The 15800-nt window shown below is 51.0% G+C and overlaps 1 protein-coding gene across 7 annotated transcripts in view; it reads right to left on the bottom strand.

Moving 5' to 3' along the window:
* TECPR2 (tectonin beta-propeller repeat containing 2) overlaps window positions 1–15800 on the bottom strand; it is a 100027-nt gene that overhangs the window by 52042 nt on the left and 32185 nt on the right. For all 7 annotated transcript variants that reach the window (XR_014811377.1, XR_014811378.1, XR_014811376.1 and 4 more), the window contains exons 3-6: window positions 14521–14649; window positions 13724–13855; window positions 6103–6260; window positions 1210–1522 (exon numbers count right to left, since the gene is read on the bottom strand). Coding sequence is in view for 4 of the 7 variants with exons in the window: in XM_021081652.2 (XP_020937311.2) it covers window positions 1210–1522; window positions 6103–6260; window positions 13724–13855; window positions 14521–14649 (732 nt within the window). In the remaining 3 variants the exon portion in view is untranslated. The remainder of the gene's footprint in view (window positions 1–1209; window positions 1523–6102; window positions 6261–13723; window positions 13856–14520; window positions 14650–15800) is intronic.

Here is a 15800-nt window from a genome sequence, read left to right as displayed (position 1 = left end):
AGGAACTCCTTTTTTAAAATTCCTAAATCTGCCTCTATTGGCAATAATCTGTTATCATCCTGATGTAAACAGATACTGTTTCCTACCATGATTTAATGATGCTGGAAAATTATCCAAAATACATCATTGAGGAAAGTGGAAAAAAAAAAAAAAAGGCAAAACAGTGTTGCTGCGTTTGGGGAGGAGAATGAAGGAGTAAGAACAGGGCGGAAGGAGAGCTGGAGGAAGAGCCCTTGTCCTGTGCAGCACCGCCCGGGGAGGGCCCAGGGCGCTGGGCCTCTCACTAGTTCCGGCGTATGTCAGTCTCCGCTTAGTGCGCTCACGGCAATCTGGCGGTCAGAAGACACGTGGCCCAGAGAAACCATAAAGAGCAAGGCCACCCTCCTGTACAGCCCAGGGACCTGCGGTCACTGTCTTCCAACAGCCTATAGTGAGAAAGAGTTTGAAAAGGGGAGTTCCTGTCGTGGCACAGCGGTAACAAATCTGACGAGGAACCATGAGATTGCGGGTTCGATCCCTGGCCCCACTCAGTGGGTTAAGGATCAGGCGCTGCCGTGAGCTGTGGTGTAGGTTGCAGATGTGGCTCGAATCTGGCATGGCTGTGGTGTAGACCGGCAGCTGTGGCTCCGATTCGACCCCTAGCCTGGGAAAGTCCATATGTCATGGGTGTGGCCCTAAAAAAGAAAATGAAAAAAAAGAAAAAGAATTTAAAAAAGAATGTGTGTGTGTATGACTGTATAACTGAACCACTTTGCTGTACACCTGAAACACTGTAAATCAACTATACCTCGATTAAAACAAAGAAGAACAAGTTTGGAGTTTCTGCTCTGGTTCAAAAGGATCGGTGGTGTCTCTGCAGCACCAGGATGTAGGTCAATCCCAGTCTGGCAGAGTGGGTTAAAGGATGCGGGGTTGCCACAGCTGCAGTGTAGGCTGCAACTGTAGCTTGGATCTGATTCCTGCCATGGGGAGGCCAAAAAAAAAGAACAAGTTTAATGTCTGTGCTAAAATAAAACACAATTTCTTCACAGAAACCATGAGTACCTAAAGCAAATATTTTCTCACACCTACAAAAACCACCGTGTGATTTCCGTGACTGGCCCAAGGGGAAAGCGCAGCCCTGGAAGCAACACTCTTCCTTCTACCATCGAGAAAGGCGGCATTCTCTCGACCGCCACACCGAGGACGGGGCGCGATCCCCCGACTCACCTGGTTGATGGTGTCTAGAAGGTAAATGCTGTATTCATTCCAACTCAACACCCAGCCTTCTTGAAAGAAGCATGAGACGAGTCCCAGGTGCTTCTCCGGGAAGCTGCAACTTCCCCTGTCGGAGGATTCCAGGCGCGGGTAAAGCTCGAAAGGCTTGACTCCTCCCGCAAAGACATCCTTCAAGATGAACGTGGCTTGAACGGTCCCGTGGACGTCAGCCTTCCACAGCCGGAGCCCAGGCCGGCATGCGTACAAGGTTAGATCGCTTTGCTTACAAAGTCCTGGTATAAAACAGGCACCAAATTTCCCAGTGCTGAAATTTCAAGGAAGAAAAGGAGAAAGAGCAAGCCATGGTCTGATGTAAAGCGCTAGCTGTCAACCCGTGATGTTATAACCATAACAAGGTACTTTGGACTGAGCCAGAACAAGACTGATTCTTTTTCCAACCCTTTTCCACTGCTTGTTTCTGGTTCACTGAATGGCACTGCCGTCTCGTGCCCGTGCCCACCGAGGACACGGTCTCTGTCTCACACTCCCTACAGCACCCCCAGAAGTGTGCACCCCCCTGAGCAGGCATCCTGGCTACTGCCCCCAGCGCTTCACCTCCAGGCTCTTGTTTAGTCCTCGCAACAGCGCTGGGAGGTAAATACTGACTCCCGTTTTAAAGAAGAGGAAAGGGGGCCAAAGGCGACACGTCCAGGACAGGGCAGCCTCCCCCTGCCCTGAAATCCTGCTCCTTCTATGTCCGGCAGCTGTGCTCATGCCAACGTCCCAGTGACTGGGCCCTCCGTCTAGAACTGAGGCGGCCCTATCAGAATTCCTCTTAAACCATCGGGGGGGCCAGTTTTTCTGCTGATCCCCAGGCTTGGCATTTTTTTTCTATTTTTAAAATTATGAACACAAACAAAAGAACATGTGTGTTTTAGAGCCTAATAATGAAATGTTAGGGTTAGGGTTAGGGTTAGGGTTAGGGTGCTGGGCCTCTCACTAGTTCCGGCCAAGGAACCCATCTCTCAACTTCAGAAACTAATCATTAGCGACCCGGTTGGTGCCCTCATGCTCCACTGCCCAGGTGTGACCCCTACAATGAATTCTGTTTTAGTCCCTTGCTCTTATTGATAGTTTAACTACCTACCTATGTCCTCCTAAACACTTCATCATGTAGTACTGCTTGTCTTCTGTTTGTATAAAAAGCAGTAAGATGCTATGTGCATCCTTTGACAGCTTGCTTTTAGCATATTTCTAAGATTTATCCTTGTTGATAAAACAGCTGTACCTCATTCATTTCCACTGCTACCAAGTATATCACAGTTTATTTATTCACCCCCTTACTGACAGGTATTGGAATTATCTCTACTCTTTCATTCTGGATGGTGCTATGAGCATTTTTGACATAGCTTCCTAGTATATAGACGTAAGTTTGTCAAGGATATTTCAGAAATGGAATTGGTGGACTGTTGGGTAACTGTTAGGTTGTTGAATAGAATCAAATTCGAATTGGAAGACAATTTCAAGCCTTTTCCGATGCATTTACACAACCTATATATATATATACTCCATCGCAATCGATGAGTTCTCACTGCTCCAGATCTGCAGGCAAATCTGAGACTACCACCACTGCTCAAATATTAAGAGTGTCAGTTTAACCCTAAGACCTGCTGGTTCTCTCTCCAAGTAGCTGGCTTCGAACAGCAGAAAGACCACTGGCTTTAGAGCGCCACCTCAACTTCCAGCCCTGACATCTAACCGCTGTGTGGTGTGGGTCTCAGCTTCCTAGTCAGTAAACCAGAGATGCTCCAGGATGCCCCCACCTGGGTCTCTGACCACGCCACCCCCCCAGCGTGCCGCCACAGGCCACCTTCTGAAGCCTCTCAGCAGACCACACGTCCCCCACCAGGCACCCCTGGTTTTCTATGCTCCTTTCTACTAAAACAAGCCTCTAGAAGCTGTCCACACGGACGGCTACTCCTCCTCCTTTAGCCCCTCCAAGGCCAAGGCCCTGCTCCCCGTGCTGCCTGGTCCCGAGGTCTGGCTCCACCCCAGCGCAGGGCTAACCTCAACTCTGACTTGGAGCTGCTTCCCCTTCCTGATGGGTCAGCAGTGGAGCGACGCCCCCCTTTCTCAAGCTGCGAAGGGCTCCCACCTGCTCCCACCCCACATCTCCCCCAGCCCAGACTGTCCTTGCTCCCAGGCTTCACCACAGCAGCAAGCACAGTGCCACCACTCACCCACCTGCTCTGGCCAGAGAATCTCTGGCGAACCCTGCCCCACCCTGTCTCTCCCTCCCTTTCCCTCCCCCCCACCTCCTCCCTTCCTCTGCTCCCCCCTCCTGCCCCTCCCCCTCTCTCTCCCCCTCCCTGTCTCTCTCCCCCTCCCCTCGCCCCCCGCCCCCCCCCGCCACCACCACAGAGTCAGCTCTGCCCTCACAGCATTCCCACCACCTGGCCCTGGTGCGAGCCCCACGAGTCTTGCCCTGGGATCAGCCCTGGAATCAAGCACACCCTGAAGCCACAGGAGGCACCCCCGGGCCACCTGCTCTGTACCAGCCCTGCGCTCCTCAAGCCCTTGGCACAGGCAGCATTTCAGCCTGGGGGCTCCCACTGTCCTTCCTTCAGGAATCTGCTCAGGTGCCCCCCAACGCGAGCTCCATGCCGATTCACCACTACAGAACATTCCAGAACATACTCATCTACCGTCCACTCCCCACAGGAGGGTGGGCTCCTGAAGATCAGAGCCCCAGGCCGAGAAGGCGCCTGGCACTCAGCACGGCCACTTGCGGACTCCCAGTGCTGGGGGAATGAACGCTCTCCCTCCCAAACCCGCCTGAGGTCAGGGTCTCACGGCTGCCAGCGTCTGAGGAGCCCGTTTTCATTTCTGGCCGGGACCCTCCTCTGAGCTGCCGAGGGTCCTCCCGGTGGTGATTCCCGCTCGGCTACCTCCCCGGCATCCAAACGCAACGCCCCAGACAGAAGTCCCCCAGCCTGGACCTTAAACCTGGTCTCCCGCCTCAGTCAGACGGCTTGGCCTCTAGCTGGCTGCTGCGGCCAGGGGCGCGGAGGTCTTCTATCCGGCCCCCCACTTCCAGGCCACTACCCAGCCCTGTCCTCTCTGTCCCCACACCCCTCCCTGCACCTGCCCTCTGTACTGCGGGTGGCCCCACCCCCCACTCCTAGACTCCCTGGGGGACAGGACCTGTGCCTCATGGTTACTAGTCAGGTTCATAACCCACTGAGCCACGATGGGAACTCCGCAATGCCTTTCCTAACCACAGTCTAACGTGGCACCTGCAGAGGTAAGGCTTCAAGACGCAGAGGTTGGAGTTCCCGTCGTGGCGCAGTGGTTAACGAATCCGACTAAGAACCATGAGGTTGCGGGTTCGGTCCCTGCCCTTGCTCAGTGGGTTAACGATCCGGCGTTGCCGTGAGCTGTGGTGTAGGTTGCAGACGCGGCTCGGATCCCGCGTTGCTGTGGCTCTGGCGTAGGCGGGTGGCTACAGCTCCGATTCAACCCCTAGCCTGGGAACCTCCATATGCCGCGGGAGCGGCCCAAGAAATAGCAACAATAACAACAACAACAACAACAAAAAAGACAAAAGATCAAGACGCAGAGGTTAAAAATATTCCCATTTAGGAGTTCCCATCATGGCACGGCAGAAAGGAATTCGACTAGGAACCATGAGGTTGCGAGTTCGATCCCTGACCTCACTCAGTGGTTTAAGGATCCGGTGTTGCCGTGAGCTGTGATGTAGGTCACAGATACGGCTCAGATCCTGCCTTGCTATGGCTGTGGTGCAGGCTGGCAGCTACAGCTCTGATTCGACCCTAGCCTGGGAACCTCTGTATGTTGCAGGTGCGGCCCTAAAAAGACAAAAAAAAAAATCCCGTTTATTCTCCTCTACTCTACCTCCCAAGGAGAAAGGGGACACATTTGTTTATTTCTGCATCCTGACACGGTGCCCGGCCAGAGTACGCTTTTAGTCAAAGCTGCCAAAAGACGTGGCTACTCAAACACACCCGGAGAGGTTCACACAAAGTTGCTTAGTGAAGTTTCACACAAGAGGTCTGAAGGCCAGGCTTGCAGGAGAAGACTGCTGGGTGTACGATCCACGTGAAGGTACGGGTTTACCATCCTCCTTCCAGAGAGACAGCAGGTGGTAAGGCACCCACAGACCAGCCGGGACATAACACTGGACAGAGAGTGGGCCCGGCGGAGGGAGGGTCAGGACCTGGTCCCGTGGAGCCAGATGCCACTGGGCTTTCCCAGGGCCGAGGGGAGATTATTGCTATGAAAGACCAAAGCGCTGATGGAATTAAGGGGTTATTCAGCACGGAAAGTGGAAGCCGAAGGGGAGGATGTGACATGGGCTGCCACACAGAAGAGAATAAATTTGCACTGTGCTGCTGCAAAGCACGGGACACAGAACACAGGACAACCAGAGGCTGGCACAGCGGGCACCACCAGCCTCTGCCAGCCTTGTCGCCTGCTCCCCACCAGCACCCGACCCCTCGCCCCAGTCCTCCCTTCGCAGGCAGTGGTGTCCCTACACCCAGGAGCCTTCCAACACCCCCCCACCGTTTCCCACATGCTGGGGGTGTGTGGGGGGACTAACCCTCCTGGGCGCTGTTCCTCCCCCAGGGAGTGGGTAAGAGACGGGGTGCTTCCCCAGCCTGGAGTCCTGACCGCCCCCTTCCCGGGGTTAGAGCCCGTGTGAACCCTGCCCGTGGCTCCACAGCAGGGATACAGCCGGTAGCACCTTCCCCGCTGAGGGCACCTAGTGTCCCCAAGGGCGATGGTGCGGGCGGCAGTGCCCTGCCCCTGCCCTCTCTCTCGGGCCAGGGAGGAGGGCGGGCAGCGGGAGACCCGCCAGGAGCTCGGTCGCCACGAGCCGCGCACCTTTTCCTCGGCTGCGTTCCGACCTGCTGAACGGACTTCTCCTCGGTGTAGAAGAGCAGGCTTCTCTGCAGGGTGGAGACCAGCAGCACCTTCTGGCTGTAGTCCAGCTGCACGATGGACGCCGGCTCCTCCAGCACCAGGAGCGAGTGACAGGCGCCCTGGCGGAGAGAGGCCGGTGAGCGGGCCGGGTGGCACAGGGCCCGCCCGCGCCCTTCCCGCCGTCTGTCCTGAGGGCCAGGGAACCTTACGATGTCACTTTAATGCTCAACGCACAGCGCTTTGGTCTTTTATAGCATTAATCTCCCCTCGGCCCCGGGAAAGCCCAGTGGAATGTGAGCTCGGGCTGAGTGGCTCCACGGGACCAGGTCCTGACCCTCCCTCCGCCGGGCCCCACTCTCTGTCCAACGCTATGTCCCGGCTGGTCTGTGGGTGCCCTACTGAGGAGAGAACAGTCAGCTACGGTAGCATCTACGCCAGGTCGCACCAGGGCTGCCAAGAAACGCTACACAGTTCTGTATAATTTCCTTTAAAATGTTCTCAGTAGAGGGTTCAAGGAAGGCTCTACAAAGATCTGAGCTGAAGATTGGTGCACCATATGTATTATTTATTCCAAGAGGACACAATGGACTTTCTACAAAATGACTGTGATGACAAAGCCCTGCCCCACAAAGAGTATAAAGCAATTCTGGGGACATTATATCCTTGTCAACTGAAAGAAGAAACAGGTTAGAAAGAAATTAAGATGTTATTAAGTATATTAGAGAACAAATGAAGGAAGCAACCTAAATGTCCATCAACAGGTGAATGGATAAAGAAGACATGGTACATATACATACGCAAACACAATGGAATATTACTCAACCAGGAAAAAGAACGAAATCATGCCATTTGCAGCAACACGGACTGACCTAGAGATTATCATACAAAGTGAAGTAAGTCAGATAGAGACAGACAAATATATGATATCACTTACACGTGGAATCTAATGAAATGACACAAATGAACTTATTTATAAAACAGAAACAGGGAGTTCCGTCGTGGCGCAGTGGTTAACGAATCCGACTAGGAACCATGAGGTTGCGGGTTCGGTCCCTGCCCCTGCTCAGTGGGTTAACGATCTGGCGTTGCCGTGAGCTGTGGTGTAGGTTGCAGATGTGGCTCGGATCCCGCATTGCTGTGGCTCTGGCGTAGGCCAGTGGCTACGCTCTGATTCAACCCCTAGCCTGGGAATCTCCATATGCCGTGGGAGCGGCCCAAAGAAATAGCAAAAAGACCAAAAACAACAACAACAACAACAACAACAACAACAAAAACAGAAACAGACATAAAGACATAGAAAACAAGCTTATGGTTACCAAAGGGGAAAGGTGGGGGGAGGGGTAAATTAGGAGATTGCGAGTAACATATACACACGACTACAGACAAAATAGATCAACAGAGGAGTTCATCCTGGCTCAGTGGTTAGTGAATCTGACTAGGAACCATGAGGTTGCAGGTTTGATCCCTGGCCTCGCTCAGTGGGTTAAGGATCCGACATTGCCGTGAGCTGTGGTGTAGGTTGCAGACTCGGCTCAGATCCCGCGTTGCTGTGGCTCTGGCGTAGGCCGGTGGCTACAGCTCTGATTGGACCCCTAGCCTGGGAACCTCTACGTGCTGCGGGAGCGGCCCTAGAAAAGGCAAAAAAAAAAAAAAAAAAAAAAAGAAGATAAATAGTAAGGACCTCCATATAGCACAGGGAACTATACTTAATATTTTTTAATAACCTATGTGGGAAAATAATCTGAAAAGTTCTTATTCATATACATATATGTATAACTGAAACATTCTGCTATATACCTGAAACTAATATAACATTCTAAGTCCACTGCACTTCAATTAAAAAAAAAAAAAGTAAAACTTCAGAAGGCAATTTACTGCTAACACAAGCGATACTCCTTGGTATGAAATGTCGGCTCCCTCTAAGTGACTCTTCTCCTGACTCATTTCTTTAACTGTTTAGGAAACACTGATGTGATGCCACAGACTTTTGTGGGGAAAGAGGGAGCAGCCATCAGGTTTATGGGTAAAATTCACCACGTTTAGATGCACAGTCCTATGAATTTTGACAACTACATACAATGGTGTAAATACCAACACAACCAAGACAGAGGACTTCCCGTCCCCCCAGAACATCAGGGACATGAAGCTGGATTTCCCTCCCACCTCTGCAGTTACACAGACTGTAGCGTTTCAATTTCTGACTTAGCTTATAATGGAATTAATTTTATTGTGCTGTATTGTGCAAAAACACATATCCTCCCATGTCTTTTCTGCAAATCTCATGAAATACGTGTGTCTTTTTTTAAAAAAAGATTAGAACCTTGGAGTTCCTGTCATGGCTCAGTGGTTAATGAATCCGACTAGGAACCATGAGGTTGCAGGTTCAATCCCTGACCTCGCTCAGTGGGTTAAGGATCTGGTGTTGCCATGAGCTGTGGTGCAGGTCACAGATGTGGCTCGGATCCCGAGTTGCTGTGGCTGTGGTGTAGGCCGGCGGCTACAGCTCCGATGAGACCCCTAGCCTGGGAACCTCCATATGCTGCGGGAGTGGCCCAAGAAACAGCAAAAAAAATAAATAAATAAAGACAGTGCTTTCTGCATGTGATTTTTCTCTCCATTGCCTGAAGAATGAGTGTTGCCTCCTCCACGCGATTCACAGGCTGGAGGAGTGGCAGTGGCAAAGGACAAATACAAGGGACCCTTAAAACCTGAACAAAACATTTCCCTATAGAGCAGCAGTTCTCAAAGTGTGGCCCACGGTCCCCAAGGGTGCCTGAGGCCTCTCAAGGTCAAAACCATTTTCGCTGTAATACTGGGTTCTATCTGTCTTTTTCGTTGAGCTGAAATTTGTACTACTGATTCAAAAAAAAAAAAAAGTCACAGCAGGAGTTCTCTCTGTGGCACCATGGGATCAGAGGCATCTTGGGAGCACTGGGACACAGGTTTAATCCCCGGGCCAGCACAGTGGGTTACATACGGGTCCAGCATTGCTGCAACTGCGGCTGGGATGGATCCCCAGGCCAGAAACTCCATATGCCTCGGGGTGGCAAAAAAAGAAAGAAAAAAAAAAAAACAAAAAACAAACAGGCCACGGCAGGTAGAGCTACTGAAACCTTGAGTGGGTCCAAATGGAGCAGGGCCCCCAAACTCCAAAAGCTGCCAGGGGACACTGAGCACTAAGCACTCACAGCGAAAACAGGCATTTCACTTCAGGATGTCTGTGATCCAGGACAACGACCCTGTGTACCCGCATCTTTCTTTCTGGGCAACAGCAGGCGAGCACACAGCTCTCCTGCTGAAGCACTGCAGTTCCCTCAAGAAGCACTGGGCATCTGGAGGAGCTGCACCTGAGGCTTCTGCTCACGGCATACCGTTTCCACTTGAAATCTATAATTATTCAAACTCGCATATCTGGCAGGCATTTTCTCAGAAAGAAAGAGCAAGCTGTTCACTTCAAGGAAAACAAGTGATAGTATTTGTCCCTGATAACGAAATCCAAGTTTACAAATGGAGATTAGAAGTTGAAAGCCTGGAGTTCCCTGGCAGCTCGGCAGATTAAGGAGCTGACATCGCCACTGTGGCACACGTACCATTCCTAGCCCAGGAACTTCCACATGCCATGGGGTGTGCCCCCCTCCACAGAAATAGAAACAAACAAAAGGACTTGAAAACCTGTATCCACCCTTGTGAACCTGACAGATGCCCAGCAGCTGAAGACCCTGTCATGACAGCGACAGCAGCACGGACACAGGCGCTTTCAGTGATGGATGTTACCTAACTCAGTGAGTCGGCCTCCGGAAGAGCCGCAGCCCTCGGGAGACCGACATTCTCCAGGTGGCCAAGGCACGATGCTACCGAATCACACGGGGGCCAAAGGGCGAGACGGGTTTTCCAGGGAAGGGCTCTCTGGAGGCAGGGGGTCCGCCTGGACGAGCTCAGGATCTCGGAGCAGGGTCCCAGGCAAAGGCGGCCAGAAAGAACCGGGTCTGACATGGCACAGGCACTGCCACCACCCCGTGCCAAAGTGGAGGCGCTTCTTCGAGCCCAGGTACGCGCTTGCAGGAGGGTCTGCTGGTGTCCATCACCTGCCCTTCCCATGGAGGTGGGCAGCTCTCATCGTCACGGGCCATGTCCACAGGGCCCGGAGTCTGGCACTGGGGTTTCTGAGCCTGAGCAAAACTTGGTAGAACACGGAGGTGAATCCGAGGCGAGAAGCGCTGCGGTACTAAGACTGCGGTCTCGGTCCCCAGGCTGTCCGTCCCTCACTGACAGGGGGTCTGATTTTGGTTTCCTGGCCTGAAATGGAGCAGTTGCCTAGTGCTGCAGCTGCCTAACAGACACTTCTGAACTGTAGGGCTCTGCCACGGTGCCGAGTGGCACACGGCACCATCTATGTTTGTGTGCACATCTGTGCCTTTATTGATCCTAATGTTTATACAGAATTGAAATACAAGCCCTCCGGTTGTATTTGCACACACAGCTCTGACCTTATATTCTGCTGCACTGGTATCGTTACTGTAATGGCCTTAAACTGCAGGCTTATCAATGTCACATGAACGACAGATGCGTGTACAATAAAGTGTTTACAGGAGCTCCCCCTGTGGCGCAGTGGAGACGAATCCAACGAGCATCGAGAGGATCCAGGTTTGGTCCCTGGCCTCGTTCAGTGGGTTAAGGGTTCAGCGTTGCCACGAGCTGAGTGTAGGTTGCAGACGTGGCTTGGATCTGGCGTTGCTGTGGCTGTGGTGTAGGCCAGTGGCTGCAGGTCTGATTTGATCTCTAGCCTGGGAACTTCCATATGCCAAGGGTATGGCCCTAAATAGCAAAAAAAGAAAGAAAGACAACACCAAAAGCTGTTTAACTCCAGAATATAGGATAAAAATATTTTCAAAATAAAAGATAAAGTATTACAATTACAACCTAAAAAAAAAAAAAAACCCAAAAAGAAAAAAACAGAGGTGTCCCCTTGTGGCCAGCGGGTTAAGGGTCTGGCACAGTCACTGCAGTGGGCTTGGGTCGCTGCTGTGGTGTGGGTTTCATCCTAGTTCAGGCCACAGGCATGGCCAAACAACCCTCAAAAAAAACCAAAACCTCACAAAAAAACACTGGAAAACAAAGTGCGGGATAGACCGATGGATTTCTCTGTAACAGAGCATGAGAAATGCACCCATATGCTTTCAGATTAAAGAACCTACTGTTAGTGGGTTGGGGATACAACTGAAGAGGAACAGCCACGATTCTCTGCGAGGCTGTTAAACTACTCCTCCCACTTCCAACTCCACGTCTGTGAGGGGCCCGGCTTTCTTTACAGACTCCGACCACACAATGTACTGCGACAGACCCAGTGCAGAATCCAGTGTCTTCGATTAAGCCAGATGTTATAGAAATTTGCAAAAATGTAAGCGATGCTTCTCTTCTCACTTGTCTTTTTCTTTTTGGTGGCACCTGTGGCATATGGAAGTTCCCAGGCCAGGGGTGGAATCTGTGCCACAGGAACACCCGAGCCACTGCAATGACAATGCTGGATTACCCCACTGAGCCATAAGAGAACGCCTCACTTCTCCGAAAAGGGTTATTTTCACAACGTGTTATTTATCTTAACATATAATGAGTTCATTATTTTAAAATAAAATTCGGAAATATTTTGAGGAGTTCCTGTTGTGGCTCAGTGATAACAAACCCAACTTGTATCCATGAGGACGAGGGTTCGATTCCTGGCCCCACTCAGATGAGGCTGTGGTGTAGGTCACAGATGAGCTCAGATCTGGCGTTGCTGTGGCTGTGGCGTAGGCCGGCAGCAGCAGATCTAATTCAACCCCTAGGCTAGGAACTTCCATATGCCGTGAGTACAGCCCTAAAAAAAAAAAAAAGAAAGAAATGTTTTTAAACTTCTTAGTCTTAATTCCTAACACAGTGCGTTCAGTAGATATAAACCCATACCAACAAAACCTCTTTGGAGTCCTCTAAGAGAGCAACGGGGTCTTGAGACCAAAAAGTGTGAGAACTCCTGCTAAATAAAGAATATCTGTAGCAGACAGGGCAGTCTTGGATCAGAGGGACTACAAGTCCCCTGGCCAGTAACCACTGCTTTCCTAGACGCACTGGGAAGGCTGGTTATAAATGAGAAAACTAAAGGACCGCGCCACCAAGGAGTGCATGAGAGCCAGTGGACATATGACAAGACAAGCAGAGCACAGGCAGACGGGCAAGGCGTGGGCTCCGGAGCAGGCCCTTGGTCTGAGGTGGAGCTCTGCCAGACACTGGCTTGTGACCCTGGACCAGTAACTGGATCCCTTGGAGCCTGGGTTTCTCATCTATTGACTCAAGATCAGCACACATAGCTTAGCGATCTGCTGTGAGGCTTAAACAAAAACAACAAACTCTGGAGTTCCCTGGTGGCTCAGCAGGTTAAGGATCCAATGTTGCCACTGCACTAGCTCTGGTTACTGCTGTGGTGTGGGTTTGATCCCTGGCCCCAGGAACTTCTGCATGCCACAGGTGTGGCCCAAACAAACATCAACGAGGGTGGGGGCTGGGCTCCTTGCTGCCACCAAACTCCCCCTCCTTTCTCTCCCACCACCCAGAGCTCTCCCAAAGCAATGGAGACCCGCCCAAAGCAATGCCCTCTGTCTAGAGTGGGGACAGAGAATGCTGCCTGCCACGCCAGTAAACAAAGGATGTTGAGCCATCAGCCACTGTAGCCCCCAAAGGCACAGCCCCCGAGGGGCTTCAGGATGAGAAAGAACAGGACACTGGCCCTGGACAGTCAAGGTACACACCAAAGGAACGATTTCAATGCACCTCCACTCTGGCATCTGCCCAGACCTGAGATGTCTGTTTTCTTTAATTAGCAGAAATCTTCTTTTTTTTTTTTTTTTTTTTTTGTCTTTTCTAGGGCCGCTCCTGCAGCATATGGAGGTTCCCAGGCTAGGGGTCCAATCTGAGCTGTAGCCGCCAGCCTACACCAGAGCCACAGCAACGCCGAATCCAAGACACATCTTCAACCTACACCACAGTTCACGGCAATGTCGGATCCTTAACCCACTGAGTGAGGCCAGGGATCGAACCCACAACCTCACGGTTCCTAGTCAGATCCGTTAACCTCTGAGCCACGACAGGAACTCCAGCAGAAATCTTTTGATTCAACTACCTACCTGGCTTGCTTCTGCAAAACTCCTATACATCCTGGCTCCACCCTGACCTCTTTGGAACAGTCCCTCTGAGCTAAGAAACTATCTCCTGGGCAATAATCCCTATAATAAAAATTCTCAACTTTTAGGTTATGTGTTTTTTTTTCCCAGTCAACAACAGTCATGACTGAAATGCTTCACAGCCTCCTATAAACGCTTCAAGGAATTAGGATTGACAGAGGCTTCTTTTCTTTCCTAAGTGGCAGCCACAGACATCAGGAGAAACGAAAAAAGTGAATGTTCCAGCAGAAAAAAGGCCAGTTCTTTAGACGCAGAAGCAGAAACTTATAAAGCATTAGAAAAGTCCTTGAAAGAAAAGGATACAAGTTAACAACCGATAATATAATTTCTCCAGATATAAGAGCAACAGCTGTTTCCGAGGATAATTTCACCTGGTCTAGATCCAGAGAAGAATAGACGATTTTCCCTTTGTCGTCTCCGGAGAACAGTTTCATTCCGTTGGGGCTCCACGCCAGGGCCGTTACGCTATTCCTGTGAATGCCAGTGACATCGAATCTCCGGAGCTGTGAAGAAATGACAGAAACGCGCACAAGAGAAAGGGAAGGGTAAACACTGAGAGATGGAGCTTCACGGGCAAGGGGTGCCTGCGAGCCCCGCTGGAAAAGCGCTGGCGCTCCCTGTCTTTCCCGCGAAACCCTGCACAAGGGTCTACTGCCCAGTTACCTTTAAAACCGACACAGAAGAGGCGTTCCCGTCGTGGCTCAGCGCTTAAGGAACCCAGCCCGACCAGTACCCTTGAGGCCGCAGGTTTGATCCCTGTCCTCGCTCAGTGAGTTGAGGATCTGGCGTTGCCGTGAGCTGCGGCGTAGGTCACAGATGCGGCTCGGATCCCGCGTTGCTGTGGCTGTGGCGTAGGCCGGCGCTACAGCTCCGATTACACCCCTATCCTGGGAACCTCCACATGCAGTGGGTACAGTCCTAAAAAGACAAAAGATAAGAGAAAAAAAATTGACAGAGAAAAGCCAGCGAATATTAAGCAAAGATTAAATGACCCAGGGGTGCTTACTGCCAAGTGTCCTACCAGGATCAAAAATGTTATCTGATTATAAAGAACACCGGGTGAGGCTTTTCTGAGCATATATTTTCTAGGCAGCTGAGGATTTCTCACTTTAAAACACATGAGGAATTTTCCAAGAAGTGACGCGATGCCAAAATGATTAGTACTTACCTGTTTATTTCTCCCCGGCAAGGACGACACGAGCTGAAAGACGGCAACCCTCCCAGAGGCCGTGCCTGCAGCCACAAGGTCGTCAAAGCAGCTCAGCAGCTTCACCACCGTGATGGACTCCGTTTTCCCCTAAGGAAGGAAACAAAAGGGCAGGTCACCAGGCCAGCTTTCAAAAGGTACAGCACGGCTGCTGAAGGAATGGAAAACCTCACTGGACCACAGCCTATACACATCCCTGACTGAAAACAGATATAATTCAGAGGAATAATTAAATCTTTTTCTTTCTAGGTTTTTGATCTTTGAAATGATAAAATTTAAAAACTGCATTTCTTGGACTCCTCTTTGTGGCTCAGTGATTAACGAATGCAACTAGGATCCATGAGGATGCGGGTTCGATCCCTGGCTTTGCTCAGTGGGTTGAGGATCTGGCGTTGCCGTGAGCTGTGGTGTAGGTCGCAGACTCGGCTCGGATTCCATGTTGCTGTGGCAGTGGTGTAGGCCAGCAGCTGTAGCTCCAATTGGACCCCTTAGCCTGGGAACCTCCATGTGCTGTGGATGTGGCCAAAAAAACCCCAAAACAAAAACCCTGTATTTCTTTTTCTTTTTTATTCTTCTGGTTGTACCTATGGCATATGGAAGAGACTGAATCCAAGTGGCAGCTGTGACAAAGGTCACAGGTGTGGTGACACCAGATCCTTAACCTACTGCTCCACAGCGGGAACTCCTAAAGATTGCACTTCTGATGAGGACATGCTGATCAGTCAGGTCCGAAAACACTGGGCTCTCCTCAAGAGAGGCTTGGACAAGAGAAGGAGTCCTCAGAAAAGCTGGATCCTGGAGTCAGAAAAGCTACCCAGATCCAGGCTCTGCTTGCTTCTCTCTCAACGTGGACAAGTCCCCCCTGACTGCACACCATGGCGTGAATCTGCCACACGGGCCTGCTGGAGGATTGATGGGACAACACACTTGAGAATCCTTTATAAACAGACTGCTGGTGTTTTAGTTCCAAGACCAATAATTATGTATTTTTTATTAACATTAACTCAAGCTTAACACATTGGTTTATTAAAAATCTCACAACAAGCATCGCATAGATATTCCGGCTTCGAGCGCATCTGAATGATTTTTTTTTTTTTTTCGTTTTTGGCCGCCCCGTGGCATAGGGGGTTCCCAGGCCAAAGATCAGATTTGAGCTACAGTTGCAAACTATGCCATAGCTGCAGCAACACCGGCTCCTTTAACCCACTGTGCTGGGCCAGGGACTGAACCCGCATCCTGGG

The sequence above is a fragment of the Sus scrofa genome, chromosome 7, assembly GCF_054392235.1.
Source record: "Sus scrofa isolate SSC_HxYL_T2T_F1_AM1 chromosome 7, Sscrofa_HxYL_maternal_Yorkshire_Landrace_v2.0, whole genome shotgun sequence".
Taxonomy (NCBI): Eukaryota; Metazoa; Chordata; class Mammalia; order Artiodactyla; family Suidae; genus Sus; species Sus scrofa.
The sequence above is the reverse complement of the archived record's forward strand: the minus strand, read 5'-3'. Positions and strand labels throughout refer to the sequence as shown.